Genomic DNA, 25,816 nt, shown 5'->3' on the forward strand with positions numbered 1-25,816 from the left:
AGTGAAAGTGTGTGGGTAGAAGAGTTATCAAAATATCACAATATGTATAGAATATCTAATATTCATTCACTCTATTATTGGAGAGATATCCTTGATAGAAATTGTTGCTCCAATCGAAGTTTCGAGACGGACCCGGCAAAGTAATTGGGATCGTTGACCCGGGTCAATAATTTGAGCCCATGTCAATGTTATTTGTATTTCAATTGAAAGATATACAAAATATTTCATGCTTTATTACTTTATTAGAAAACTTCTAATATGACCTCATGTCCCAGCGACATGGAGTCCCTCATCGTTGGATACATAGTGCTTCGTAGACCCACGCGCATCCAACATGGAGGAATGCGTGTCCGGAGTGACCCGAATCATGGTAGTCGGACCCTACTTAACTAATATAGGCACATTAGTCCTCTCCAAAGAACATGATTTGACAACTCTGTGGTTCCATTCCTTGGAAGTGTGAACTCTAGCTACCGGTCAAGCTTTCTCCCTTGCCGATAGGGGTGTGCACGGGTACCAGGTATACCCGGAACCGGTCGAAACCTACCTGTTAGGGTAGGGTCCGGGTAGCTCGTATTGAAAATGGAGTAGGTTCTGGGTATTAAAATTAGGAACCGGTGAAAATCGATTCCGGTTCCGGTTCCTGCCTACAGGGTACCCGGAACCGATTATTTATTAAAATAAAAAAGATGAAAGAGTAAATTTACCGTCTCCTCTAATGAATCAGAATAAATGCATTTTGTTGTGTGGGATCGTATTATGAATGTTTAATTCTGTTGATGAATTGATGAGACATATATATATATATTTTTGTTATAGATTAATCTAAATCAATGTTGATATTCTATTTGGCGTGATTACTGATTATATATGTGACATTTTTGGTTTTATTTAGCGAAACAAAAAAAATTACAGGTTCCAACAGGGTACTCGGAACCTGTGGTATAGTACAGGTTCCGGGTAGGTTCCGGTTCTATGATTCAACATGGTAGGATCCGGTTCCAAAATTTTGGAACATATCCCTTACAGGGTAGGGTCCGGGTATCGTGAAAAATACAGGGTACCCGGAACCGATTACCCCTACTTGCCGATCCTCTCCATCTTCTACGATAGAAATGTTTAAAATTGTACTGTCCTGTTTGGATTCAGAGTTGAAATTTAAAATTTTACTTTAACTTAATTCTATTTATAACAAAATAAAAATTTACCCATAACAGAATAAAATAATCTATACAAAGTTAAAAGATGAATCTCATTTATACCATTATTTTTCAAAATCAAAATTACATAACTCATACAAAGTTAAAGAGCGGACCCTATATATAACCATTTATACCACTCTTTTTCAAAATCAAAATCTGATTTTAAAATGTTACTTACAAACCAAACGCAACAGTAAAGATTATACGATTAAAAACTGATAAATTGCACATATAAACTATAATTATATATATATACACACATTAAAGACTCCGTCGTGGTTGATTGAAAAAACAACTACCATAGTTATTTTTTATCCTAATCGTTGGATCTTTTTACGTAAGATTTGGACCATGCAGGTGTTCAATATCTTTTCACCTTGAGATTTACCCATCATAATTTAAGCATCAATATTTCTCACTGCACATATTCTCAACGATGCTCGATTAGGTCCGTAAACTAACCGAATCCGCTTTGATATTATACCGAACCGAAATCCACATGTTCAATTGAATAATATATCATTTAATAACTTAAAAAATAAAAAGAAAAATAATAATAAACAAACTCTAAAAATTATATTATCATTCATTACGCTCCCAATTGAACAGAGAATAAAGTACCTAAAATTGAATCTCAAAATCTAGTTTGATACAACACCACTCTTTGATCGCTTGTTCGTCCCCAGCTCTGTCGCCAGCCTGCTCCGACTCTGACTTCTCCCCTTCCTACGCCCTTCCATTCGTGTTGCATGTCACAAAATCTGAAGGGCTTCTGTTACTACTCCGATGTTGTAAGCATCGATTTCAGATGGAGACGCTAAGTTCGATGTAAATTTAACATATTCCATCACCAATATTATATGTCAAATCCCGAGCATTAATTTGCTAGATGTAGGATTTTGATATTAGTTTGCGACAATTCAAACAGCAGAATTCGAAATCAACTATCAAATTGGCATTTTTGAATTAGTTCAACACACTCTCATTGATTTGTTCTTGTTCTGAGCAATTCGTCGAGGAAAAAACAAACAATAAAACTTTATATAGAGAAACAAATTTAATATACAAAATGCAAACCTTAATTTTTCTGAATAAACATTGAAATAGATGGAATAGATGCTTACAAAATCGGAGTAGTATAGAAGCAAATTTTTTTTTTTGACATGCAACATGAATGGAAGAGCAGAGGAGGGAAAGAGTCGGTTGGCGGCAAAGCCGGGGACGGAGCATGCAATCGAAGGGCAGTGCCAATATCGGATTGAAATTTGAATTTGAAGATCAATTTTAGGGATTTTATTCTTTGTTCAATTGAGAGTGTAATGAACGAACATATGGTTTGTAGAGTTTATTATTAGTATTTTTTTGTTCCTTTTTAAGTTATTAAATGGTATTTTATTCTATTGAACAGGTGGATTTAGTTAAGTTTAATACGAAAGCGGATTTGGCTAGTTTATGGGCGTAATCGAGCGTCGTTTAGAAGATGTGTGGTGAAAAATATCGATACTTAAACTATGAGTAGTGAATCTTAACTTAAAAAGATCTTGAACATGTGTACAGTCCTGATCAAACATAAGAAAATTTAACGGTCATAAAAAACAACCATGATGCTTATTTTTTCAACCAATCGCGATACCATCACCCATATATATATATATATAGAGAGAGAGAGGGATGAAAGGCATATAAAGATAAAATTTTAATCTTATTTGGGACAAAACCAGTTTTTGGCGCGATTGGTGAAGGTCCTTCGGCTACAAATCATTTTTCTCAACCTACCGATAAGATTTGAATCCGAGGCATCAATGAAATGGGATAAAGTTTTTTTTTTTTTTCAGTGTGTGCCGTGGCATTCGAAAGCATAACAAGACTTGACTAAACCTGTTCGAGTCAAGTCGGCCTACTAAAGGAGTAAAGCTATCATAATATGGTTTTTTTTTTCCATTCAAAAGACTCGCATGCGATTTATTATTTAAGAGAAATAAACGTCGAACTGTTTGAATCAACTCATACTGGTTTAAAAAAAATTTATATTTTCACATTTAGGCAACCTCTTATCAATGAAAAATTCTAACATGACATCGAGTTACGGTGACATGCTTAATACTTTAGTTCAAATGTTTAGTACTTCTGCTATTTGAAATGGATTATTTTTAAATACTTCAATCTTAATATTAAACACTTAAATTGAAAGTAAAAGTAAAAAATACTTTTATTATAAATGTTCGGTACCTGAGCTCAAATGTTTATGTTGCGTTTGGTTTCAAAGTAGGATTTTAAAAATCAGATTTTGATTTTGAAAAAGAATGGTATAAATGGTTATATATGGGGCTCACCCTTTGACTTTGTATGAGTTATTTTGTTTTATCGTGGAAAAAAAATGGTATAAATGTGGCCCACCTTTTGACTTTGTATGAGTTATTTTATTTTGTCGTGGGTATAATTAAGTTAAAATGTGATTTTAAAATCACACTTTGAAACCAAACAAACATTTTAATATTTTAGTTTAAGTGTTTAGAATTTTTGCTATTTGTATTAAATTATATAAAATACTAAACACTTCAACTGTAATACTAGACACTTAAATTGGAAATCATGATAATTAAAAGTACTAAATACTTGAACTCAAAGTATCAAATGTGTTATACTAAGTCGATGTCTTGCTAGATAGACCGCATCACTTGACTAGAAGATGGTGGGTTTTGTATAACGGGACAGATGTATTAACATTTCGCTAACTAACGGCGTTAAATCAAAGAGGGACCCATTCCCATTCACAATCCTTTTTTCATTGAGGGGTGGATTCATAAATCCTGCAATAGTTGAGGGACTAAAAGGAAAAACGGAAAGTCGAAGAAAGGGTTAAAGAGGCGGAGCAGTAGCAAACAGCCTCCTTTCGTTCCATTTTCTTACACTGTTTCTTCCTTCCTCCTCTGATTCCTGCGAGGGCTTCAGCAGTTCCCTACCCGTACGGAGGCCTCAGCCCTAGCTCGAACCTGCCTTCCACCATGGAGATGCAGAGCGATTTCGATCGCCTCCTCTTCTTCGAGCACGCCCGCAAGACGGCGGAAGCCACCTACCAAATGAACCCTCAGGACGCCGACGTTAGCCCCCTCTTTCTACCCCCTCCCATGATTCCACAGTTGCTTGGATGAAAATCCAGGGCTTGTGCGGCTCTTGATTGATGCAGTTTTTGCTTGATAAAAATGGTTTCGGTTCGCTGAATCTGTGTGTTTTGGTGCTTGTTTCTGTCTGTGTTTTGCAGAACCTGACTCGGTGGGGAGGAGCTCTGCTGGAGCTGTCTCAGTTTCAGAACGTTTCCGACTCTAAGAAGATGATTGAAGGTATTGAGGTTTGCTCTGGCCACCAGTTTAATTCGAGGAAATAAAAGGCACCCTTTAATAGCTAGGTATTAGATGGAAGTTTGATCCTGTTAGTGTGCTGTGATTCTCATGATTGGGTATTCGATGCGAGAGTCGTATTTGATTAGATTGTCTGCTGGTTAGTTTGGTTGCAAGTCGTGAGTCTGTTTAGTGCTGCTAGTGAATCGTTTTTTTTTGTAGCAAATTGGTTTTGTGGCTTCACGATTGTTCTGGGAGTGTGCTGTGATTCTCGTGTTCGGGTATTTGATGCGAGGGTCCCATTCAATTAGATTGTCTGGTTAGTCTCATTGCTAGTCGTGAGTCTGTTCAGTGCTGCTAGTGATTCGTTTTCATTGTGGCAAATTGGTTTTGTGCCTTTGTGATTGTTCTGAGGTGATGAGTTGATTGCCCAGATGCTATTACGAGGCTGGAGGAAGCATTGTCCTTAAACCCTAACAAACATGACGCTCTATGGTGTCTCGGAAATGCTCATACTTCTCATGCCTTTTTGACTTCTGATCAAGAGGAGGCCAAGGTTTACTTTGACAAGGCAGCTGGTTACTTCCAGCAAGCCGTTTCCGAGGTATTTACTGTTGTAAGGCTTTGTGGATTCGTCTATTTCATGCATTTGCATGTGAAATGTGATGGGCCAGTATGCTTGTCTTCTGTAGGATCCAAATAATGAGCTTTATACCAAATCTTTGGAAGTGGCTGCAAAGGTACTATCTTGCCTTTTCTCTTGTGCCATTTGTTGACATACTTTCAACAGATTAATTCGGTCTGAACTTTCAATAGATTCTTGGGTTTGTATCATTTAAATCACCACGACTATGTTGATCAAGTTGGCATCATGCTATCAAATATCCGATGTACGAAGCTGAAAGTATTGCCATTTTTTTGTTCCTTAAGATGGCTCAAACATGTTTATATTCAGCTCTTGTACAACGTAATCAAGCTTTTATTGTGTGTAGGCCCCGCAGCTACACAAGGAAATCCACCAACAGGCTGCTGCTGCTGCAGCTTCTGAGCCTTCAACTTCTTCTCGCACAAAGGTGATGCTCTAGAATGCATATCCTTTTTATTTTATAAATCTATCATGTTCTCAGTTCTCTTCGAAATTGTAGCTTGTCAAAACCTGTATTTTGAACTGAAGGCGAGAGTGTTCCTTCAAAATGCCCCTCAGTAGTTTAGTATAAAAAGAAGTTCTGGTTTAGTTTTCAGCATTTATACGTTTGACTCTTGACTTTGCTTGGGCAGCATATAGTAGGCATCTCGTAGTTTGTGGAATTCATGTGTTGCAATCGCTTTCGTGTCCCCTCCTGATAATTATAGTATTATTTGAAAGAAATTGCTGTGGCTTTCATTGTGCACTTCCTTTTGACATGTCAAGTTACCTAATGTTAGTGGAAGTTGCTGCTTGAAATGCAAGTCTATTTATCTTCCTTTTGAAATGCACGGTTCATCATCTAATAAAAAGCCTTGCAGAATATAACCCTGATGCACTTTTACCTTTCTTTTCGTCAGTTCCTTAGAAAAGGGGAAACAGGAAAACTGTCGTACTATTACCAATTTCCCTAGCTTTGTGGAACCAAATAAGCTTTCCCCCTCTTTAGGAAAGTAGGATTTATGACGCATATGTTCCTGTCATGTAATGATTTAAACTAAAATAAAACGGTTACTGTAAGAATTCAAGAGTGCTTTGTTTCATGAACTTGACCATTGGTGCCTGTCTACCCAAACTAATACTCTTAGCTTTTCATCTACCAGACAACTAAGAAGAAGCAGAAAAGCACTGATCTTAAGTATGATATCCTCGGATGGGTGATCCTCGCAGTTGGTGTTGTTGCGTGGGTTGGCTTTGCAAAATCTCACATGCCGCCGCCGCCGCCTCCTCCTCCAAGATAAGTCCCAGATACCCAGCAGGCGTGGAGATTGAGCATCCTTTAGAGGCTTCTCGGGTGCTTCGGAGAAGATAGAAGAGGGGTTTCCTTGTGTCGTAATGCTTTCATTTCTAGACCTATCGATAAGTTTTGAATGTCCTGCTATAGATTGATTATGCTAAGGTATAATCTCAACGGGTTATGGTGTACTTTCCTGGGCACATTGCCATTGCCTCACGAAAGCCGAACATGTTAGTTGATACCTTTTGCTTGGATTGTGGTTAGTATGCTTCGTAGAAATGCAGTCTGATTCGTACTTTTTTAAAGATTGAAATCTTGGTTGGTTGCCTTTTTTTTGAAACATTTTATCGAGTCCCCATTCCATAGAGGTGATTGCTTCTCTCATTGATGAATTCTGCTGCTCATGCAATTGTCTTTAACTTCTCGATATCAAATGCATGTTGCTGTTCTGTACGTACAGTGAAACTCGTACTTCATCACTCAGAGATGACTGCACTGATTCCAGGGGCCTATATTGCCAAGGGCGCCAATCCCTTCCAGGTACGCCAATGCCGAATGCTGGATTGACTTTGTGAACCCCGACTGTGCTGCAAGTTCACCAGCTCATTTGTTCATCTAAGTTTCTGTTTAGTGCCCCACCCTTTTGAGGCTCAGATCAAGTGTGTTTTAGCTATTGAATGAACGTCACGCAGAACCCGGTAAGTTCACAGTAATAAATCGGTAGTCACAAGATTCTTCAACGATGAGATTTTGCATGAACAACATGTGAAATGATTTATCGAAAAGGTATGATTCTAATCCTTTCTTATATTATGGTACGCCAGCGACACCGATGTCAATTCTCATGGTTATCTGAAGTACGCATGGACGAGTGCAGCATCAGAATAAAGAGGTTTCCTTTTCAATAAAATTGGCCTTACCATTGACACAATAAGAACTTATATTAATTAATTATAACATAACCAATTCTACTTTATCAAGAGAGAAAAAAAAAAAAAAACACACGCAGACACACAATTCCCTCAATTGGACTGGACCGACGTGTGCCATGGAAAGGCCTGCTGCGTGGTCCACCCCACTCAATCCGCGGCTCTACAGGTGGGAGCGTGTGCAAGTCTGCACCGTCATCCTCCTCCAACAAAACCACATTACTATACGATCGAAAAAAACAATCTTTTTTACATTAATCCCGGCTTCCAATTGATCACAAAACGAACTTGGAACAGTACTAACCATCCGATATCACGCGCAATGTGCGATAAATCGTAACTCGATAATTGTTCCGCATCGATTGGATATTTCACCGGGCCCGCAAAATTAATACCCCGACCAACCCATCAATAAATCAATATCTGACTAATCATAGGACCACCGAGCAATCAAGTTGGGAGAGATTTTCAAACTGCGTGCCCCCCCCCCCCCCCCCCCCGCGGAATCCCGCCAATCAAAAAGCACCCGCCAAAAATTGTATCCCAAATTGGAAAAAATTAAAATTGTTAACTAAAAGAAATTAAAGAAGAAAATTGATTTAATTTAAACTGCTTTTCTTCTTTTTTTTTGGGAAAAAATTAAAATTTAAACTGCTTCCATAGCAAGCTTTGGTAACTTGATATTCCGGTAATGCCCTCCGCTCCTTCCCCCTTATTACCGCAAGAATCTAGCAACCGGCCAACCCCGACGAAGGACCTATCCGTAAAACCGGGAGACAAAATGACGGTAACGCCCCTAGGGGTTTAGCAGAAAGACCGTTATGTCCCCCAGCGCTCCAAAGATTCTCCCGCAAGCTTCTCCGGCCGAAATATTTCAAAAACACCCGCCATTGTCTTCTTCCTCCCCCTTTAAATTCACGTCCCCAAACCCTAGCCTCTCTGCAACTGTGCGATTCCTTCTTCTCTCTTCTCGCTCTCTATCTGATCCAATTGATTGGTTGATTGATTGAAGAAGAAGAAGAAGAAGAAGAGGATGCCTTCGATTCCTGAGGAGCCTCTGCTGGCCGCGAACTCCGACAGGTTCTGCATGTTCCCAATCAAGTATCCCGAGGTGTGGGAAATGTACAAGAAGGCGGAGGCCTCCTTCTGGACGGCGGAGGAGGTGGACCTCTCCCAGGACACCCGCCACTGGGAGAATCTAACCTCCGGCGAGCGCCATTTCGTCACCCATATCCTCGCTTTCTTCGCCGCCTCTGACGGGATCGTCCTCGAGAACCTCGCCGCCCGGTTCATGAAGGAGGTCCAGATCTCCGAGGCCCGCGCCTTCTATGGCTTCCAGATCGCCATTGAGAACATCCACTCCGAGATGTACAGTCTGCTCCTCGAGACCTACATCAAGGACTCCGCCGAGAAGGACCGCCTGTTCCGGGCGATCGAGACCGTCCCCTGCGTGAAGAAGAAGGCGGAGTGGGCCATGCAGTGGATCGACGGCTCCGAGTCGTTCGCGGAGAGGGTGATTGCATTTGCCTGCGTGGAGGGGATCTTCTTCTCCGGGAGCTTCTGTGCCATCTTCTGGCTGAAGAAGCGGGGGCTGATGCCGGGGCTCACCTTCTCGAACGAGCTGATCTCGAGGGACGAGGGACTCCACTGCGACTTCGCCTGCCTGATCTACTCCCTCCTCCGGTCGAAGCTCAGCGAGGAGAAAGTGAAGTCGATAGTGCGGGACGCGGTGGAGATCGAGAGGGAGTTTGTATGCGACGCGCTGCCGTGCGCGCTGGTGGGGATGAACGGCGACCTCATGGGGCAGTACATAGAGTTCGTGGCGGACCGGCTGCTGGTGGCGTTGGGCTGCGGGAAGGTGTACGACGCGGCCAACCCCTTCGACTGGATGGAGCTGATATCGCTGCAAGGGAAGACCAACTTCTTCGAGAAGAGGGTCGGGGAGTACCAGAAGGCCTCCGTGATGTCGAGCATCAACGGCAACGGCGCCACCCATGTCTTCACTAAGGATGAGGACTTCTAAGGGTTTGCCGTGGTCCTGCCGCATCCTAGCAAATAACTTCCTTTTTCTTTTCCTTTTTTCTTTACCTCTTTTTTTTTTTTTTGAGTTCCTTTAATTCAGTTCTATTAATATTGTATTATATATATATAAAAAATCACAGTTTAGTATTAATCATTCCATTGATCTAATTTATTATCTGGAGTTTTTAAATTTTACATTATTGATAATGCTATTATTGAAATGGGATGATGAAGGGTCCTAAATGGCGAAAGTGACATATCCTTGTGAGCCCTTTGTTCTAATATGGACACCACGGTAACTATAGGACATTTCTTACTAGAAAAAAAAAATTCAATCTGTGTGTTTTTACGTTAGATTTTATTTTAGTTGACTGATTTGATGGATTTAGAAAAAAATGCAATTCTGACCATATCTAATTTTATTCTCGTTCTTGCGTAAACATTTCATCTCAAGCTTGAAATAGTCGTTTCATGGGTTAAAGCTGTATCGGTCAAAGGAAGCATAAAGGGATTAAACTAATCTTGGACTGGATAAAAGATATACAGAGCGGACTGAGAATAGGAAAAGCATTAGAAACGAAAATGACAATATATCTATTTTAATTTTATTTGCTATTTCAAAAAAAAGATTGATTTTGGTTCTCAATCTTTAATATATATATATATATAAAATAAAATTTTGATCATAAATAAACTTTTACGGTGAATTTAGCTCTCAATTTTATCCGTTTGATTTTACTTTTGGTCATACTATTATTCTTAATTAAAAATTATGATGTTGTATTTTATCTAAATAAAATTTAATTTCCCCAAAAAAAGTTAATTTTCGGATACTAAAAAAAAGTTAATTTTCAAAATATTGAGAATAATAAAAAGGCAAATGAAAAATCGAAATGGAGAAATTGGTATTTCTTTTCTATTTGCGTTTCAAACAGAAAAGACAAAAGATTGATTTTGATATCAAATATTTATTTATTTATTTATTTATTTTGATAGCTGGCTCAAACTAGAGGCCACCGGCGACCTAAAAATAAATCTCCCGCCGATAATAAATCTTTTTCTCTTTTCTGTTTGAACTTTGAAATGCAAATTCTAAAAATCTCTCGCCGCGTGGAGGTCACGCTCCGGCACAACTCCTTACGAAGTAAAGGCCCATCGCGACCCCAGTCGTGTATTGCACGCCAGCCACAAAGCTTTTAAAGCTCCTCGGCTTAGCAATGGCGTCGCCCTCATCTTCTTCCTCTACTTCCTCTGCACATAGAGCTGGAGAGTTGCAGGGCTCCGGAATGCTCTCCAAGGAACAGCTGCTTCATCTCTTCGACCGCTTCTCCTTCCTCACCTCTCTGCCCGGTAACCTCTCTCTCTCTCTCTCTGTCATCTTCTTCCTTTCCCTGCTTTGTTCGTTACTTTTAGCTTGCTCGGTTGTTCACTATCTCCTTCCTCTGCAGATGTTAAGAAGCGGATTGCTGATGCTGTGCAGGACAAACAAGTAATGTTCTCCCCCATCATGCCTCAAATGGGTTTGCTTTCGTTGCTGTTGATTTCTACTTCTCATTTGTCGGCAATCGGGATGAATTTGAACTCTCAGTGGACAATGTAGACGATTAGACACTCTGCCGGACAAGATTTATAGTCAGAACAAGGTTGTTGTAGATGTACTGTGCTCTTCGCATAAGCATATACGGATAGGTGAACTGATCTGAGTTCATTTAGTTGGTATTTTCGCTCTGATCGTCTGGATGCTTCTGATGTTGGTTAATGAAGGTGAGAAGAATTCAGGGTAGCTGGGCATTTCAGGTTGATGAGTTCAGTTTTGGGGGCATCAACTTGTTTTGTTTGGTTACAGGAAGATATGCATGATAATAGTTTGGTTTGTTCTGCTTGTAAATATTTTGTTGAAGCAGCGAAAAGAAATTCTCGATTTTGGGATGAATTTATTGGATGCAAAAACACACATTGTCATTTCTTGGTCCGCATAAGGGGTAAAGGTTGAGAGACATTTCTTCTCTGATCCTGTGGTTGCTTGTAAAAGATCGCTATGAACGTCTTGGTCTCTGCTTCTATGTTTAGTTGATTGCAATTGTAGATCACAAACATGTGCTCGTGACAAGGATGAAGTTTGTTTATTTTGCGTCCTCCATTTTCAACCTCAATTGACAATTACTGCTTCGATTGATTAGCTTTTCAATGAGTAATAACAGGAGAGGACCGTAAGTAGGGGACATTGTATATCCTCGTCCATTCCAGTTTGCTAGTAGGTTCCAGCAGCTGCTCCTGTTATTTGTACTCTGACTAGCCCAGTAAATTGGGTCAAACTACTAAAAGATACAAATTTATCCGCTTATCGATCAGTTTGTTTTTCTCTCACTATCTTAACATAAATATTTCGGCCACATGGTTGTGTTTTAGAAGATCAGGAATGCTCTCATTTAGTTTATCGAGTGATACTGGAAACAGCTTTGGCTTCATTGTACGCCCCAACAATTTTTTGAGAGTCTACTTAGACTACGCAGAAACTAAGTTATGAAATTCAACTTCAGTTAAGATAATACCAACTAAAGATAATTGCTCAAACTTATCCAACTAGAAGGTACTATTGCTATGGCCAAAAATAAAGGTGAAAAAAAGGAAAAATAAGGTACTCTTGGTCTATTTTCCCATTCGAATGCTTGTGTTTTCAGGAAGCTGTTGCTGTAACTACAGCCATCCAAGAAGAGATTTTTCAGGAGATGGGTACTGGTGAGCTTTCTTCGTTGATTGTTTGTAATTAATAACTAGTTGCTGCAACTTCTTGACGCACTTGAGTTGTATGAACTGTAGGATATCTGCGTATATTCTCTGTTCTTCTCAAGAATGTCTCAGAGTAAAGACAGAATATCAAGAACTGCTGCAGTTAATTATTTAAATTTTATAATCACACGAGAGTTGAAAAGTGAAAGTTACACAAGTTGATGTGATGTGGTGGGGGAAGACAATGTTTACCTTATGAACTGAGTTGGTGCTTGAACTCAGTGCACTTTTATCTTAATGATAACAATGAGCGAAGTGAGTCATGTACTACCAAGAGCATTTCATATTACTGTGACCAACCTTCTTGACTGGCGATCACTTTTCAGCACATTTCATGTAGTTTGCATTTAACATCCTTAATCTATTTCTTACCCTGAGGCTTAGCATCTTATGGTGTGAGGGGCACACCATTGAATAGGATACTGAGTTTAGACACAGCAAATTGAAAAACGTGGTATCTGATGAATTGATTATTCTGGACCATTTGCTATATTAAGATGTGCGTAATCTTAAGATGCTACCCGCAAAAACAAAGAGAGTAAGATTCTTATCGATTATCTCTTTCTTGCAGATCCAAGGTTTGGTATAGCATGTCTTGGAAAAGTGAATATGGTTTATGAGAGTGACCAGGACTTGATGATTCAGTTCTATAAATTCATTGCAAGGTAAAGCAAGAACCAAGAATTTCAAAGATTAATGAACTATCATTATTCATTGGTTCTTTCCTTCCTCCAGCGATGAATACTTTTTGATATACGTGAAAGTAATGAAGGGATGCATCAATAAAGAGGCTGTTTCTTACTATTTTGATAACCAAGATGCTGTTGATTAATACCACTTGATTGTCGGAGCAGAGAAGAAATGGCCTGTGATGAAGCTGAGATAGGACCTGATGAGTTTGCAGAAAGAATGCATTATCATCAAAAACTGCAGGAGCAGGTGGTACAATAGCATTTATTTGATATATTTCTAACTAACAAAATGCTGAGGCCTGAAATATAGATACATGGACTCTCTGCAGCAACTGGAGATGCTGGAGCAAATGCGCAAATTTCACCTAGATGATCAATCAGTAATACTAGAAAAGGTGAGCTCTGCAGCACGCTTTTTATGTCCCTCTTATTTTTATGTGGCTTTTGACCATGCAAGTTTTCTTGTACTACTTATATACAATGTTTCTTTTTTAATTCCCTATGTATATCTCAATAGAATGTAAGTCTTAGAAACTCTTAGAAGGTACCAGCAGTGGCTGCAAATGGTTTACTCGTTATAATGCAAGCATGACTCACATACTCAATATCCTGGTTTTTCTGTGTCGTAGCTTAAGTAATTGCATCCTGATATTGTGAAAAATGTTTAAGGCTGAATAAAGTTGCTCAGATGGAAGCCAAATCTATGAAGTTCTTGCACAATATATCTCTTTATATTTTGGAAAACTTGAATATCCGTGTTTGTCATTTATTTGTAACCTGTTCCGTTTTTGCTTCCTCCTTAATAAAGAAAGTTCATGTTTTCTTGGCAGTTGTGCCATCAGTTGGAAAGTGCCAACTTCGAGAATGAAGCGTCTGTACTGTCATCGGAAGAAATACAAGAGATTGTTCGAAGGAAGGTCTCGCCTCTATTTAAGCCCAGGTGTGATTCTTTAAATGCTGTCCTCCATTTTGATCATCATCAGTTAATCTCGAGCCCTCCCTCATCCAATGAATCATGTGATCATTCCTTGTTCAGTTCTCTATTATCCTTAGCATGTTGGAAAGATTTGCATTCGCTGCTCAATGCTTTCCACTTCCTGTTGTTTCCTCTGCTTTCTTAGTCTCTCATGAAAGCAATTCTAACCATGGGCTAACACTTGACAGAGGAGCAGGCTGATATGAATTATGCTCTGATGACTTTTGGAAGCCTGCTGGCTCTGTTCATCTCTCTCTTCGCAGCTCGTACAGTCGTCAACCTTTTCTATCGATCGAATGTCCAAGCTTCTGTACTTCAGGGCGCATTGAACAGTTCATATATCTAACACCATGAAACGACTAAACACGTATCAGTTTAAATTCGAGTGTTGTATATCTATTGCACTTCAGTATGGACGTGAGACTCTGGTACTGTAATGCGAGAAAGCATCCGATATTAGTAGCCATTCACTATATGCCTCAATATTTTGATTATCGCGATGTTCAATCATATATCTTCCAAAAAAAAAAAAAGATTATTGTGATGTTCACAGATCTGAGGATATTAAGTTGGCAAATCTGAACAGGAAAGTGGAGAAGGTTCTGGTCTGAAAGGGCGTGGGTTCAAATCTCACTCTCCACACGGACATCTTTTTTTTTTCATCTTTTCGTCGGCTTCTTTTTTTTCATCATCTTTTCATCGGCTTTGTCCGAGGTGTATTGTGTCAATACTGTTTGGATAACCATATCGGATAAATATCATAATGTTTGATAGAGTCGATTTTTTTTTCCCTTTCATTAGCAAAAGAACAGATCCCTCGTTATTGATTCTACTCGAGGTGATCTCAGTCACTTTTCTAAACCGAAGTACCATTAGATCCTAAAAATATATATGTCGTGAATGTAACTCGAAAAATAAATGAGGAGCTGGACGAGCATCAGTTTACGAGCAGAAGGTGCTTCTGCTCGTGTTGGAGGACGGCGAGATCTTGAAGTGCCAGAGCCGGCCCGTGCCTTCCACCTTGTTGCTCATGCACAGGAACTCCTTCGCGTACAGCTTCTCCACCCTCCGATCCACATCGTGTAGGAACACATGGGTCACCCCGGGCTTCACCCGCCTCCATGCCATCGCCGCTGCTGTGAAGATGGCCCCCATCCTCCCTGGAGCCTCCGGGAAGTAACCCCTTGGCGCATCGATCATTATCACATCCCACTCTTTGTCGTATATCTCGTCTGGTAGTCCCGGCAACATTAACCTGTAAATATATAAGAAGAAAACGTTCAACTATATTGCATGAGATATGCACGCATGAACGTATGATTGACATTGCTCTTTTTTTGCCTCACCTGCATCTAGACCGGCTCCCAAGGCGGACCCGGTCAGGGGCACACTCGGGGTCGTCCCGGGCTACGGAGAGGAGGTCGTCAGCCTCAGAGAGCTGCGTGTTGTAGTTCACATGGAAGGCGCGTAGGCTAGGGTTCCTCTCGGACACAGTGTGGAGCCACTTGGGGTCCTCCTCGAGGAACACTGTGGTGCCCCGCGGGTTCAGCCCCGCCCACATGAGCGAGTCGTATCCCAGCCCGAACACCAGGAAGTTGCAAGGCGACAGCTCCATCAGCACGTCAAACGACAGCCTCACCTCCGCCAGTGTCTGTTGTGGGACCACCCGTGACGTAGCATAGTGGAGGATCGCCTTAAGCTGCATCGGCGTGGCATCATACTGGGCCGGATACCCGGGCCCGCCGCCAGAGGACGACGTGAGGGAACAGAGGAGGGCGGTGGTGGCCGCAGAAGCTGACTTGCTTCCCCTCGTGAGGAACGCGGCAGCAATGAGCAGGACCCCGCCGGTGGCCACAATGGCTGCGAGGACCCCGGTGAGGGAGAGCTTGTCGAGGTTGAAGCGGTGGGCCTTCATCTCGGAATCGAAGAGGCGTTTCTTCATCTTGGGAAGGGGCGGGCGGAGGACGGGGATTTGTGTGTTTATCTTTCCCTGGTTTTTCTGGGGACGTATGGCCGGGGGGGGGGGGGGGGGATCGATGGGGTTGGAGCGATGGCGTGGTGGGCTGAGGTGTGTGGGCGAGAATATATACAAGTGGTCGGATGAGCTGAGGAAGAAGAAGGAGGTCTCATGTGCATGGAGGGTCATATGGTCGTGGTCGTGGTCGGGGCCATAGGGGCTGGTGAAAACCGTGGAAAGGGAAGACCGCCCTCTTATTAAAGGCTTTCCCATTTTAGGCAATTTTTTATTTTGAATCCCATCTACGTCCAATTGGCATACAATTTACGTTCCTAGGTTTATCTATTTTATTTATTAATAATTTGATTGGTGAGTAGATTATGTAGATTTCATAATAAAGTCATAAATGGAGGGAATTCTATGATACGTTAAATAAAGAAGGTATGTATATGCATTACTAAACAAAAATCTTAAATATAGTTCTTTAAAATCAGCATAAACTTCAAAAATTTATGTAGTTTGCTTCAGAATATGTGTAATTCACTCCGTTTATTAGTAATTTAATAAAAACTCAAGAGTTTTACTTCAAATTGAATTAATTTTACTTGATTTTAGGATTCAATCGTTTTGAAGTGGTTGTACGCTAAGTTGGCGTTTGGTGCGAGTATGGTTAGATTACAAGACATGTTAGATTACTGAGAAATTAAGTTTAGAAATGTCACATTTCAGAGAACATTATATTATAATGCTTGATAAGTACATTATATCTCAGAAAAAGTACACGATAATATGATATTTCGATGTTTGCTATGAGAAACAAATTGAAGGGAAATATAGGTAAATTTAAAATAATACCATCAACATGATTAAGGATGTTTGCTATGAGAAACAAATTGAAGGGAAATATAGGTAAATTTAAAATAATACCATCAAAATGATTAAGGTTGTCAAGTGAATAGAAAAATTAAACTTAAAATTATAAGTTAATAATGATAAATATTCACTTCTTATTTTAGTTTTTAATAATTTATCGACGCATATAAATAGATAAAATCAATAATTTAAATTTTAATGATTAATTAAAAATAAGTTGGTGCTCTCACTTTACTTGACACTCTTAACGAAAATACGATCAGATTTAGCTTGCATTGGATTAACTAGGATATTTTCAAATAGAACATTCAACATATTGATTACAATCGATGTGTAAAAAATTGATCATATCTCAAAGTCTCATCGGATAAAATAGCAAATTTCCATCATATTTATAATCTTACTCTCAAATAGATCATGTCTTATCTCGACAATCAAACGTAGCAAACGAGAAAAATACCGAAAGCACGGAAATAAAAAGAAGAAAAATGAATTTTTTTTTTAAATAAGCCTCGTCACCTTGGCATTCTTTTTGTTTTTGGACTTTGAAATTCTTAATATATTTTTTTCCTTTTCTTTTTTATGTTTTAATAAATAAATAAATAGATAAAGGTGGGGGCCGCTGTCTTTGCTTATCCTCTGAGAAATTCTCAGTCCTCTCCTTCACATTTTGCTGCACTGCGAAGAAGCCCAATGGCGACGTCGGCCTCGATGACCGCCGCCCTCAGCCTCGTCGGCTCTTTGAGGGGCCTCTCCCTGTCCTCGTCCTCGAGCTCCTCCTTCCTCAGGGGCGACCTCGCCGTCTCAGCCGCCCCACCTCCGAAGCTCTCCATCTCCCACCCCTCCAAGTTCCCCTTCACCATCGAGTCCGCCCACAAGAAGGGGGCCGGCAGCACCAAGAACGGCCGCGACTCCCGCGGTCAGAGGCTCGGCGTCAAGATCTTCGGCGACCAGGTCGCCAAGCCCGGGGCCATCATCGTCCGGCAACGCGGCACCAAGGTAACCATCCACCTCTCAAATTCTTCCCCAAGTTTCAATGGAATTCTCAATTGGTTGGACAAGATTTTGGTTTCACTGCAGCCATCGATTTTTCGGGAGTCTGGTTGTTTAGAGAATGGTAGCATGAGTGATGCTGGATGTCTCCTTTATGAAGTTCAACACGTTCTATTTGAATATCATATATGTATATTGGATCAGCATTCCAATTGTATTTGGTTGAAAACGGAAATGCCCGAGTTGATCGATCCTATTCCGGACGAAGTTTTAGCTATCTATTATAAATTTGAGGATTCCGCTATTCAGATCAGAGTTGCTTCAAGATTGAATTTTTGCGAGTTCGGAAGAGGCGTGAGTGGGCGTTTCTCGTTGTTCTGGGCTTATAGCAACTCTCTCAGCTCGCCGTATATATGGAATCAAAGAATAGATTAGGACTCGTCGATTCATATCACAGCTAGCTGCCCTATATAGCTACCTGATGCAGAGAATTGTTGTTAGCTATTAAGATATTGCCTAGCTGCCATAACATGTGATTTTGTGTGTTTTCCTCTGTTCGTGCTGAGTTATCGCAACGTAGTCTGCTACTTAGAATTGGTTGTTCGTGTCTCTCTTCGTATCATGAAAGCCTAGAGGACTCCCACCTTAATGTGCAGATGCCTGGTACCCCGTAGATTTAGTGTGTTGAGAAGCTCTTTACTTGTGGTGTTTTGTGTTTTTTTTACTCTCTTCTTGGTGAACAATAATACCTGTTTTGAATTTTCCAGTTCCATCCTGGAAAGAACGTTGGGCTCGGGAAGGACCACACAATTTTCTCCCTGATCGATGGATTAGTCAAGTTCGAGAAGTTCGGGCCTGACAGGAAGAAGGTCCTCACTCAATGGCACTCACTTTACTGGTCTTCATGATTTTGCATTCTAATGGCTGTTAGAACTGAGCAATATTTTTGTGCCGGCAGATTAGTGTATACCCACGAGAAGTTCAGCCTGAAAACCCGAACAGCTACAGGGCACGGAAGAGGGAGTACTTCAGGCTACAGCGTGAACGCAAGAAGGCAAAGAAGGAAGGCATTACTCTGCAGCCCCAGCTAGTACTGGCTTCAGCTGACGATGCTGCTGCTGACCCTCAGACGACTACTAATTGCTGATTGTACTTGTCTTAGTTCATTCTTTTCTCTGTATGATTAGATGAATCATGTAGGCTTCTACCAGTTGCCTTCCTTTGACAGTTAAAATTATTGTCGATATCTTTGGAATTGGAAAATTGCATCCCTCTAACGTGTATGAATCCATACTTGTTTTTACTAAATTGAATCAATGAATAAGCCAGCATGTGTATAGAAGAACGATTGAAAGATCCGAAATGCAATTAAACCCAATACTGTCAACAACAAAATTCTGAACCACTTTCAGGTTTCAATAACTCATGTGCCGTGGAGCATCAAGAAGCTCGACATATGTTGAAAAAAACAATAAAATCCTGCGAAATCATTGATAACAAACTCATTTGGTATTTCCACTCATCTGACAGAGGAAATTCAAGTTATCTGTTCCACTGTTGCCATCTTCAGAAGGCTCATCTTCAGGACTTAATGAGCTAAACTCGGAAACTATGCGCTTGTATGAAATTTCTCTAACAAACCATGAATTATCAACATCCCACCAGTCATATCCCATTCAAAAGGAAGCCAACCCAAGACTGGTGAAGCCAGTTGAGAATATCAGATGAAGAGCTCTTGATAACCTGAAAACGCAAAGAAATTGTATAAAGAACCATAAGTCACCTTAATGAAGATGCCAAATCGATGTAGTGAAGTACACAGAACACTCTAGATATGAATCACGAGTCAAAGTTGAATGATTAGCAAGAATAAATTGTTGAACTAAGCAGCAGGTATTCCTAAGGAGATGGACCAACTACAGTTCTTTCACTATCTTGAGTACTCGATTCAAATTTCCTACCTCTCCAAATCACTGAGAAGTTTACGGCTGTTAAATAAGTGAACTCAAGGCTCCATGCACTCATACACACACAATCAAGGGGAGCAAGTATCAAGTAGGGCATGTCTTTGCCAATGGAATCTCCATACATCGAGGACATAATGTGAACCACGGTCTTACATTAGAAAAAAGGCCATCCATTCGCGGTCCAAGAAAACTACCCAAGATACGCTAACTGCATGAACTAAAGAATTCACCAAAGCATGAAGCAGAGCATAGAGCTGGAGTTATTTGTACCTCACAAGGCAAAGGACAGAGGAACAGTGAGAGTGAAATGCGAAAAATTTACAGCAAAAACGGAAGAGGAAGTTCACAGCATGCCAGTCAAGAAGTGCCAGAAGACGGGAATTCCATAGTTCAACCTGATTAATTCTGGAAGCAGCAATAGGCTATTTCTTGGACTCTGAACTTCTCTCGCGCTGGACAGACCTTGGGACAAATGTCAATCCACGAGTGTGGCGGCGGCCGAAGCTGATTGATGAAGGAGTAGAGTCTGCAGTGCTTAATCTGGAAATCGCTGAGACAAGTTCATCGACACCCTCTTTTTCGACTTCCATAGCATTTGCTGCAGTCTCTTGCTTATGAGTGGCCTGCTTACGTTGGATCTTCTGCCTCCGCTTCTTAGAAGTATGGGCCTTTTTCAGAAACTCGAATGAAGTTGGGAACTTGTGTTTATCCACCAGATGCTGATGCCGGTCTTTGTAAGTCTTGAACTTCATACCACATCCTTCGACCAAGCATTCATACTGTTTTTCATGCAAAAGCACAGAGAGACATAAACAAAGGGGCCAACAACTAAAAAGACTAAACAAATTACATAAAGGAAAAGGTTTTGTCTATGATTTTTGAACAATCATTCTGGTGTGCTGGGGCCTAAAATACTTTAAATACATATACAAATTACATTACAAACTGAGGAAGTAATAACGAGATGAAATTGAATGAACATACACCCATGAAAATCAACAAAGAACATGGATATAAAGATGATATTATAACTCTAAAGGTTAGCGAGTCCATGATATAACAACGCACAGGAAAACAGCAGATTGTTAATAAGCAGGAATGTTAGAGCACCATTTACCATGGCATAGCCCCGTGCAACTTTCGCTTGGAAGAACGAGTCATGCGCTTCAGACACATGTATGCCCAGCAGACGTGACGTTGGATAAACCCTAGAGCACACAGAGCAAGACGCGGTATGCCGTGTTCGGTAGTGGTCCTCAAAGTTCATCAAAGAAGTCAATTGTGCGCCGCATCCGACGATAGGACAGAAAACACCCCTGACGAATTACCGCATCCATATGATGTTATACATCAAAGCAGTCCGATAATCCTACCACCTCTAATATGTATCTGACAGTAGAGCATATTGAAATATCAAGTTCTTACCTGTTGGGCTCATCCACAAGATCCTCAAGTTGATGCCTTTCCTCTTCAGATATATCCAAAGCAATCTGTAAGTACAAAAAAGGGACAATTACAATCAGAACCCGTTCTCTTCTTCCAGCTGCTGCTGATGCATAATTCCGTGAGCTGAAGCGACTAAACAAGATCATCACATCAGAGGGAAATGCTTGCATCTATCAGAACCATAAGCTCACTCCTCCAATCCGAGACGAAGACCTCAGATGGAGATATCGATGCAACAAAATATTTGAGCAAACAAATTGGGTACTGAACGGAGGTCCGATTGAGCTGAAACACATCACTGGTGGCGGTGGCGACCGATTGGGAGGAGAGAGACAGGACACCTGTTTGGCGAGGAGTTCGCGCTCGATGTTGCCGGGAGCGAAGAAGGGGGAGTCGGGATCAAACCTCCGGCGGACGGAGTTCCAGTAGGGGAATCTCAGCTGCTCGTGGGCCGAGCTCTCCACGTCCATCGCCACAGCTGCTGAAGACTTCAAATGTACATAACATGAACAGGGAAAGAGACGCCGTTGGGATTTTGATGTAGTGTGTGGACGGGACAAACTAAAGCACTTAAATATATTGTTATGATGCCAAAATAAAACTAAAACGTCGATATGTCCGAGTGGTTAAGGAGACAGACTTGAAATCTGTTGGGCTTCGCCCGCGCAGGTTCGAACCCTGCTGTCGACGTCCTTTTTATTGTTTTTGAAACAGCAAAAGGGGTACGAAAAGATCGAACTCAAGACATTCGAACAATGATTTATGTCACTATAAATTCCTTTAATCTCTTTTTTTTTTTTCTTTTCTTTAGTCACAAAAACATCTTAACTTTTTATTTGAATTCGAACCTCCACAAAAAGAAAAAAAGTCGTGCTATTTGATCATCAGCTCAATCTTATTGGCATTGTTTGCTTTTTTCCCTTCTCCATTTTCTGACTAATCTTTTACATCTACTTTGCCCTCGCAAAACAACAATAAAAAAATTCATCTCATGCTTGTATCCCCGGTCTCTTCCCCTTTAGTCCCGGAAAAAGGAGGAAGAGAAAAACTGCTTCATTTCGATCCCGACTTTACATTTCTGTCGTGTTTACGCGCATACTCTTTTTAAGCAATGTAAGCAACGCACTTCCCATCCGAAGTCTTGTATTAGGCAAACTATAGAGCTTCTAGTTTCTACAACTCTCTAGAATGGTTGGAAAAGATTAGGGAATAAGAAGAAGTGAGAAACAGGGACTTCCTTGATTACAATTGAAGGTTTCATAGCCAAGAAGTTTCCTTCCACCTTTAGTACAACTAGCGGCCATGTCGTGAAACAGCTATCACTCACACACATACACACACACACACATGCATTCCTCATCATCGTCATCCCCCCCCTTTCTTGAATTTGTCTTGTCGTCTTCCTCCTCCTTCCTTCCTTCCTTCCTTCCTTCCTCAATCAAACCCAACCCGATTGATTCTTTCTCCCTGCGAAGCCATTAATCAAGTTCTTGGAGGGGGTGCAGAAGGGAAAAAAAAAAGGAGCAGAGAAGAAGAGAGGATGTCGGACTGGGGGCCGGTGTTCGTGGCGGTGGTGCTGTTCATCCTGCTGACGCCGGGCTTGCTGGTCCAGATCCCGGGCAGGAACAAGCTCGTCGAGTTCGGCAACTTCCAGACCAGCGGCGCCTCCATCCTCGTCCACACCATCATCTACTTCGCCCTCATCTGCATCTTCCTCCTCGCCATCGGCATCCACATGTACGTCGGCTCCTAGGGCCCGACATCCGTCTTCCGGCCGCCGTGAGCTGACAACGTAGAAGGGAAGTGGAAGGAAGGTCGGGGAATAGAAGATCTCTCTCTTTCTGTCCCATTTGATTTGGTTTGATTAGTACAATGCTGTATACACTGGTTCTTGTTCTTGGACTGATATTGGTGAAACCATCCATATGCACTGATTCTTGATCTTGATTGCTTGTTTCCCGGGTCTTTCGCCCGGTTGATCTGCTCGACTACTCGCAAACACTGAGCTAACTTTTGCTGCAAGTCGATGAGAAAGATTTGAAATTTTCGAATTTTCATCAGAGGCTTTAGATCTGTTCAATCGTAATTAATTAGGACTGTTTTCAAAGATAGCGAGTTATCTTTGCCGAGCAACTGGGGGACGAATCACCGCGAAGCTCGGTTCGAACGCGAACTAGGAAATTGCAGGAAACAAGTAAACAACATCTATCTTGCAGCTTCCTGGAATTTATTTGTGGGGGTTGGGCATACAGTGGACGGTTTGCGATTGATTCTGTCAAATCCGAGATGTGATCGTTTGGCCTTGAGATGCACAAACTATGCTATGAACTTTGGAGACACCCGATCTTTCTCCATACGAATGCTTACAGATTCATGAGTTTCCGCTCTCGAGCTGAATTCGCCCAAAGGCTTAACAACTTATACACAGCACTCTGACTATAGGAAACTACGAGCAGCAAAACAAAAGTACTGATTCAGATGTAGATGTGGACGTTGAGAACAACAAAGAACAGAATAAGGAGCAGACCAAAGAGGACAGCATGCACAAACACGGCAGCCATATTCGTCTGCATGCTCAGGAAGTCGATTGGCCGGTTCTTCCCAGGCATCTGGACGACCAGCCCCGGGCAGAGGAACGCGAACAGAGCCGAAGCTATGAGCGGAGCAGCCCAATCATTCATTTCTCCCGTTCCCAAGAAGAAGCTCTCTCAGCCCTTCAGACCACCGGAAAAGAAAGTAAAGAAGAAGGATGAGCTCAAAATTGATGCTATAGTGCCCCCCCTAAAAGACATGGGAATAGGAATCCCTTTAAAAGAAATGGATTTCAGTCATCTGCTTTTCTCGAGAGATTATTAGGTATGGGACGACGATCGGTTCGGTTCATATATAACGCGAGACGGTCTATCTTGGCCTAATGGTATACTTTCCTATGTCATATGCGACGGTGATGGTTTAGGTTTCACCTAATAATTATAGTTTTATTATTATTGTCGTCGTTGTTTTGAATTTCGTATTGCGTACATAGGATAATGGAAAGCATCACTTTCTGTGGATGTCAAATGTCAATAAGCCGGTGCCAAAAAAAAAAAAAAATGTCAATAAGCCCACGAATGGGAATTTAAGTGGATGAATGATCTCTGCTTCTGTTGGGCAATAAATTGCAGTGGCCACATGATATTTGCAGGTGGAGACTGATCTGCTCTATGCTTCCATCTGGGCATCTTCGATTTAGTCCACTGAGTGGAGTGGATGACTGCATAAATTAAACATTAAAGATCAGATAAAAAGTCCCTTTCTTCCTGATGAAGCACGAGCCCTCGAGTCATACTCGGAAAGAACGAGCAATGCCCGCTGAAAAGTTTCTACGAGGTTCTATTCGGAAACATTCCCGGTAATGATTTGCTTGTTGATAATCTGATGGGCGTTGGCAGTACTACTAACCGTCGATCGAATGCTTACTATGCCATGGTATCATATCGTCCTTAGACCAAGCATGTGTATGGCGTCCCACCACCTTTCCTCATGGGACATGGGCCCAGGTTTCGGGGTAAAGAGATATCTGTTGCATTCAAAATTTTTCAAACCTCCTACCCGGAAATGACGATGGCGATGGCGATATCTTCACTTTAACCGAAAGTGAAGTCATTTTTCCAATTTATATATAAATGATATACGTGCAAAAATATATATATAATTTTAAATGTTTATAGACTCCAACAAGCAATAATCCCATTTACAAGATATCCCCTCGATTTGAGTGGACCATATCGAGATGCTTCACTTTCCTTCAGTCTTTCCCAATTAAATAGACACTCCATCTACCTTGAACAATATAATATACACGATCAGTTTCGTCTCTCCCGGGACTATAATGAACAGTCCTCGAATAACGGCATCAATCTCGATCACATGAGAGGGCGGACCACGGACCAGCCACTGACCAAGTCATCTACCTCAAACTCGACCCCGTGACCCCGGTTTCTAAAACATCAGGATCAAGTCCAGCCTAATCGCCTAACCGCTGCATCCGTCCCTGTTGGCCCTTCTACAAAGTGATTCCATTCCACTGTCCCACATTTTTTTTTGTTCTTCCTTCTCTGCTAAAGAGAGAGAGAGAGAGAGAGAGATTCCAAGTTCCCCAGCTTGCGAGAGTTCCGTCCTTCCTCCATAGAAGGGAAAGCAAGAGCTTGGAAGGTTAGAAGATGGCGGACTGGGCGCCGGTATTGATCGGGGTGCTGCTGTTCGTGCTGCTGCAGCCGGGGCTGCTGTTTCAGCTGCCCGGGCACAACAAGCCGGTGCAGTTCGGGAGCCTGAAGACCAACGGCAAGTCCATTGCGGTGCACACCCTCATCTTCTTCGCCCTCTACTCCATCTTCCTCCTCGCCCTCCACGTCCATATCTACATCGGCTGAATGTTACAACAATATAAACTAACAACCATCTGAGGTTCCTGTATTTTTCTCTCTTGTTTCTCCTGCTCTTTTTGGGTAGATTGCGCTTACTGCTCGAAATCGATCGGGATTCCTTTCTTATGCGGATTCAATCTTATGTTCGTTATGTAATCAGTAGTATGACTTTAATGCTGTCAGATGTTTGGCTTTGTCTCTCCCAAAGCAAGCAAATAACATAGATGATAAACAGATGAAGAGAGGATTAGATCTCATTCGCCCACCTGCTCAAATCAGTGGAGATCTAATTCCACGAGCGGA

The 25,816-nt window shown here is 41.3% G+C and overlaps 8 protein-coding genes and 1 non-coding gene across 9 annotated transcripts; 6 read left to right on the forward strand and 3 right to left on the reverse strand.

Annotated features, from left to right (window-relative positions):
* Positions 1–4,081: 4,081 nt before the first annotated feature.
* On the forward strand, positions 4,082–6,829 carry LOC116197825 (mitochondrial import receptor subunit TOM20-like). The gene is made up of 6 exons (XM_031528075.1): positions 4,082–4,303; positions 4,465–4,543; positions 4,975–5,144; positions 5,233–5,280; positions 5,533–5,613; positions 6,329–6,829. Exons 1-6 carry the CDS (start codon positions 4,208–4,210, stop codon positions 6,464–6,466), a joined length of 612 nt encoding a protein of 203 aa, XP_031383935.1. The 5' UTR covers positions 4,082–4,207; the 3' UTR covers positions 6,467–6,829.
* A 1,315-nt stretch (positions 6,830–8,144) lies between these two features.
* Positions 8,145–9,578, forward strand: LOC116198194 (ribonucleoside-diphosphate reductase small chain). Its single transcript, XM_031528548.1, has one exon. The coding sequence runs from the start codon at positions 8,425–8,427 to the stop codon at positions 9,412–9,414; it is 990 nt and encodes a 329-aa protein (XP_031384408.1). The 5' UTR covers positions 8,145–8,424; the 3' UTR covers positions 9,415–9,578.
* A 909-nt stretch (positions 9,579–10,487) lies between these two features.
* On the forward strand, positions 10,488–14,365 carry LOC116193650. Its single transcript, XM_031522391.1, has 8 exons — positions 10,488–10,763; positions 10,862–10,902; positions 12,095–12,152; positions 12,775–12,868; positions 13,058–13,142; positions 13,225–13,290; positions 13,726–13,835; positions 14,060–14,365. The coding sequence occupies exons 1-8, from the start codon at positions 10,631–10,633 to the stop codon at positions 14,070–14,072; spliced, it is 600 nt and encodes a 199-aa protein (XP_031378251.1). The 5' UTR covers positions 10,488–10,630; the 3' UTR covers positions 14,073–14,365.
* Positions 14,366–14,651: 286 nt separating this feature from the next.
* On the reverse strand, positions 14,652–15,883 carry LOC116193649 (probable methyltransferase At1g27930). Its single transcript, XM_031522390.1, has 2 exons — positions 15,218–15,883; positions 14,652–15,126 (listed from the first exon to the last, which is right to left on the reverse strand). The coding sequence occupies exons 1-2, from the start codon at positions 15,811–15,813 to the stop codon at positions 14,814–14,816; spliced, it is 909 nt and encodes a 302-aa protein (XP_031378250.1). The 5' UTR covers positions 15,814–15,883; the 3' UTR covers positions 14,652–14,813.
* Positions 15,884–17,321: 1,438 nt separating this feature from the next.
* On the forward strand, positions 17,322–19,002 carry LOC116196679 (50S ribosomal protein L27, chloroplastic). Its single transcript, XM_031526537.1, has 3 exons — positions 17,322–17,700; positions 18,462–18,563; positions 18,653–19,002. Exons 1-3 carry the CDS (start codon positions 17,395–17,397, stop codon positions 18,839–18,841), a joined length of 597 nt encoding a protein of 198 aa, XP_031382397.1. The 5' UTR covers positions 17,322–17,394; the 3' UTR covers positions 18,842–19,002.
* Positions 19,003–19,042: 40 nt separating this feature from the next.
* Positions 19,043–21,617, reverse strand: LOC116196678 (zinc finger protein 511). The gene is made up of 5 exons (XM_031526536.1): positions 21,449–21,617; positions 21,087–21,151; positions 20,779–20,977; positions 20,057–20,440; positions 19,043–19,437 (listed from the first exon to the last, which is right to left on the reverse strand). The coding sequence occupies exons 1-4, from the start codon at positions 21,575–21,577 to the stop codon at positions 20,084–20,086; spliced, it is 750 nt and encodes a 249-aa protein (XP_031382396.1). The 5' UTR covers positions 21,578–21,617; the 3' UTR covers positions 19,043–19,437; positions 20,057–20,083.
* Positions 21,618–21,715: 98 nt separating this feature from the next.
* Positions 21,716–21,797, forward strand: TRNAS-UGA. The gene has a single exon. It is a non-coding gene; the product is annotated as a tRNA-Ser (tRNA).
* Positions 21,798–22,236: 439 nt separating this feature from the next.
* LOC116195337 lies at positions 22,237–25,687 on the forward strand. Its single transcript, XM_031524456.1, is given in 2 exon segments — positions 22,237–22,844; positions 25,288–25,687. Coding segments are annotated over 2 exon segments (429 nt in total). The 5' UTR covers positions 22,237–22,647; the 3' UTR covers positions 25,520–25,687.
* LOC116195336 lies at positions 23,303–23,975 on the reverse strand. Its single transcript, XM_031524455.1, has one exon. The coding sequence runs from the start codon at positions 23,786–23,788 to the stop codon at positions 23,582–23,584; it is 207 nt and encodes a 68-aa protein (XP_031380315.1). The 5' UTR covers positions 23,789–23,975; the 3' UTR covers positions 23,303–23,581.
* Positions 25,688–25,816: the final 129 nt, after the last annotated feature.

The sequence above is a fragment of the Punica granatum genome, chromosome 2, assembly GCF_007655135.1.
Source record: "Punica granatum isolate Tunisia-2019 chromosome 2, ASM765513v2, whole genome shotgun sequence".
In the NCBI taxonomy this organism is placed as follows: domain Eukaryota; kingdom Viridiplantae; phylum Streptophyta; class Magnoliopsida; order Myrtales; family Lythraceae; genus Punica; species Punica granatum.

What these genes read in the sequence shown, in the direction of transcription:
- LOC116196679 (XM_031526537.1), top strand. Translation starts at nt 17,395, where the DNA reads ATGGCGACGTCGGCCTCGATGACCGCCGCCCTCAGCCTCGTCGGCTCT. An exon ending in TCCGGCAACGCGGCACCAAG is followed by an intron (nt 17,701 to 18,461) that starts GTAACCATCCAC and finishes TGAATTTTCCAG; the next exon opens with TTCCATCCTGGAAAGAACGT. An exon ending in TCGGGCCTGACAGGAAGAAG is followed by an intron (nt 18,564 to 18,652) that starts GTCCTCACTCAA and finishes TTGTGCCGGCAG; the next exon opens with ATTAGTGTATACCCACGAGA.
- LOC116198194 (XM_031528548.1), top strand. Translation starts at nt 8,425, where the DNA reads ATGCCTTCGATTCCTGAGGAGCCTCTGCTGGCCGCGAACTCCGACAGG.
- LOC116197825 (XM_031528075.1), top strand. Translation starts at nt 4,208, where the DNA reads ATGGAGATGCAGAGCGATTTCGATCGCCTCCTCTTCTTCGAGCACGCC. An exon ending in TCCAGCAAGCCGTTTCCGAG is followed by an intron (nt 5,145 to 5,232) that starts GTATTTACTGTT and finishes TGTCTTCTGTAG; the next exon opens with GATCCAAATAATGAGCTTTA. An exon ending in CAACTTCTTCTCGCACAAAG is followed by an intron (nt 5,614 to 6,328) that starts GTGATGCTCTAG and finishes TTCATCTACCAG; the next exon opens with ACAACTAAGAAGAAGCAGAA.
- LOC116193649 (XM_031522390.1), bottom strand. Translation starts at nt 15,813, where the DNA reads ATGAAGAAACGCCTCTTCGATTCCGAGATGAAGGCCCACCGCTTCAAC. An exon ending in GGGAGCCGGTCTAGATGCAG is followed by an intron (nt 15,127 to 15,217) that starts GTGAGGCAAAAA and finishes ATATATTTACAG; the next exon opens with GTTAATGTTGCCGGGACTAC.
- LOC116196678 (XM_031526536.1), bottom strand. Translation starts at nt 21,577, where the DNA reads ATGGACGTGGAGAGCTCGGCCCACGAGCAGCTGAGATTCCCCTACTGG. An exon ending in GCGAACTCCTCGCCAAACAG is followed by an intron (nt 21,152 to 21,448) that starts GTGTCCTGTCTC and finishes TTGTACTTACAG; the next exon opens with ATTGCTTTGGATATATCTGA. An exon ending in CTTGTGGATGAGCCCAACAG is followed by an intron (nt 20,978 to 21,086) that starts GTAAGAACTTGA and finishes GTAATTCGTCAG; the next exon opens with GGGTGTTTTCTGTCCTATCG.
- LOC116193650 (XM_031522391.1), top strand. Translation starts at nt 10,631, where the DNA reads ATGGCGTCGCCCTCATCTTCTTCCTCTACTTCCTCTGCACATAGAGCT. An exon ending in TTCTATAAATTCATTGCAAG is followed by an intron (nt 12,869 to 13,057) that starts GTAAAGCAAGAA and finishes TTGTCGGAGCAG; the next exon opens with AGAAGAAATGGCCTGTGATG. An exon ending in AATCAGTAATACTAGAAAAG is followed by an intron (nt 13,291 to 13,725) that starts GTGAGCTCTGCA and finishes TTTTCTTGGCAG; the next exon opens with TTGTGCCATCAGTTGGAAAG.
- LOC116195336 (XM_031524455.1), bottom strand. Translation starts at nt 23,788, where the DNA reads ATGAATGATTGGGCTGCTCCGCTCATAGCTTCGGCTCTGTTCGCGTTC.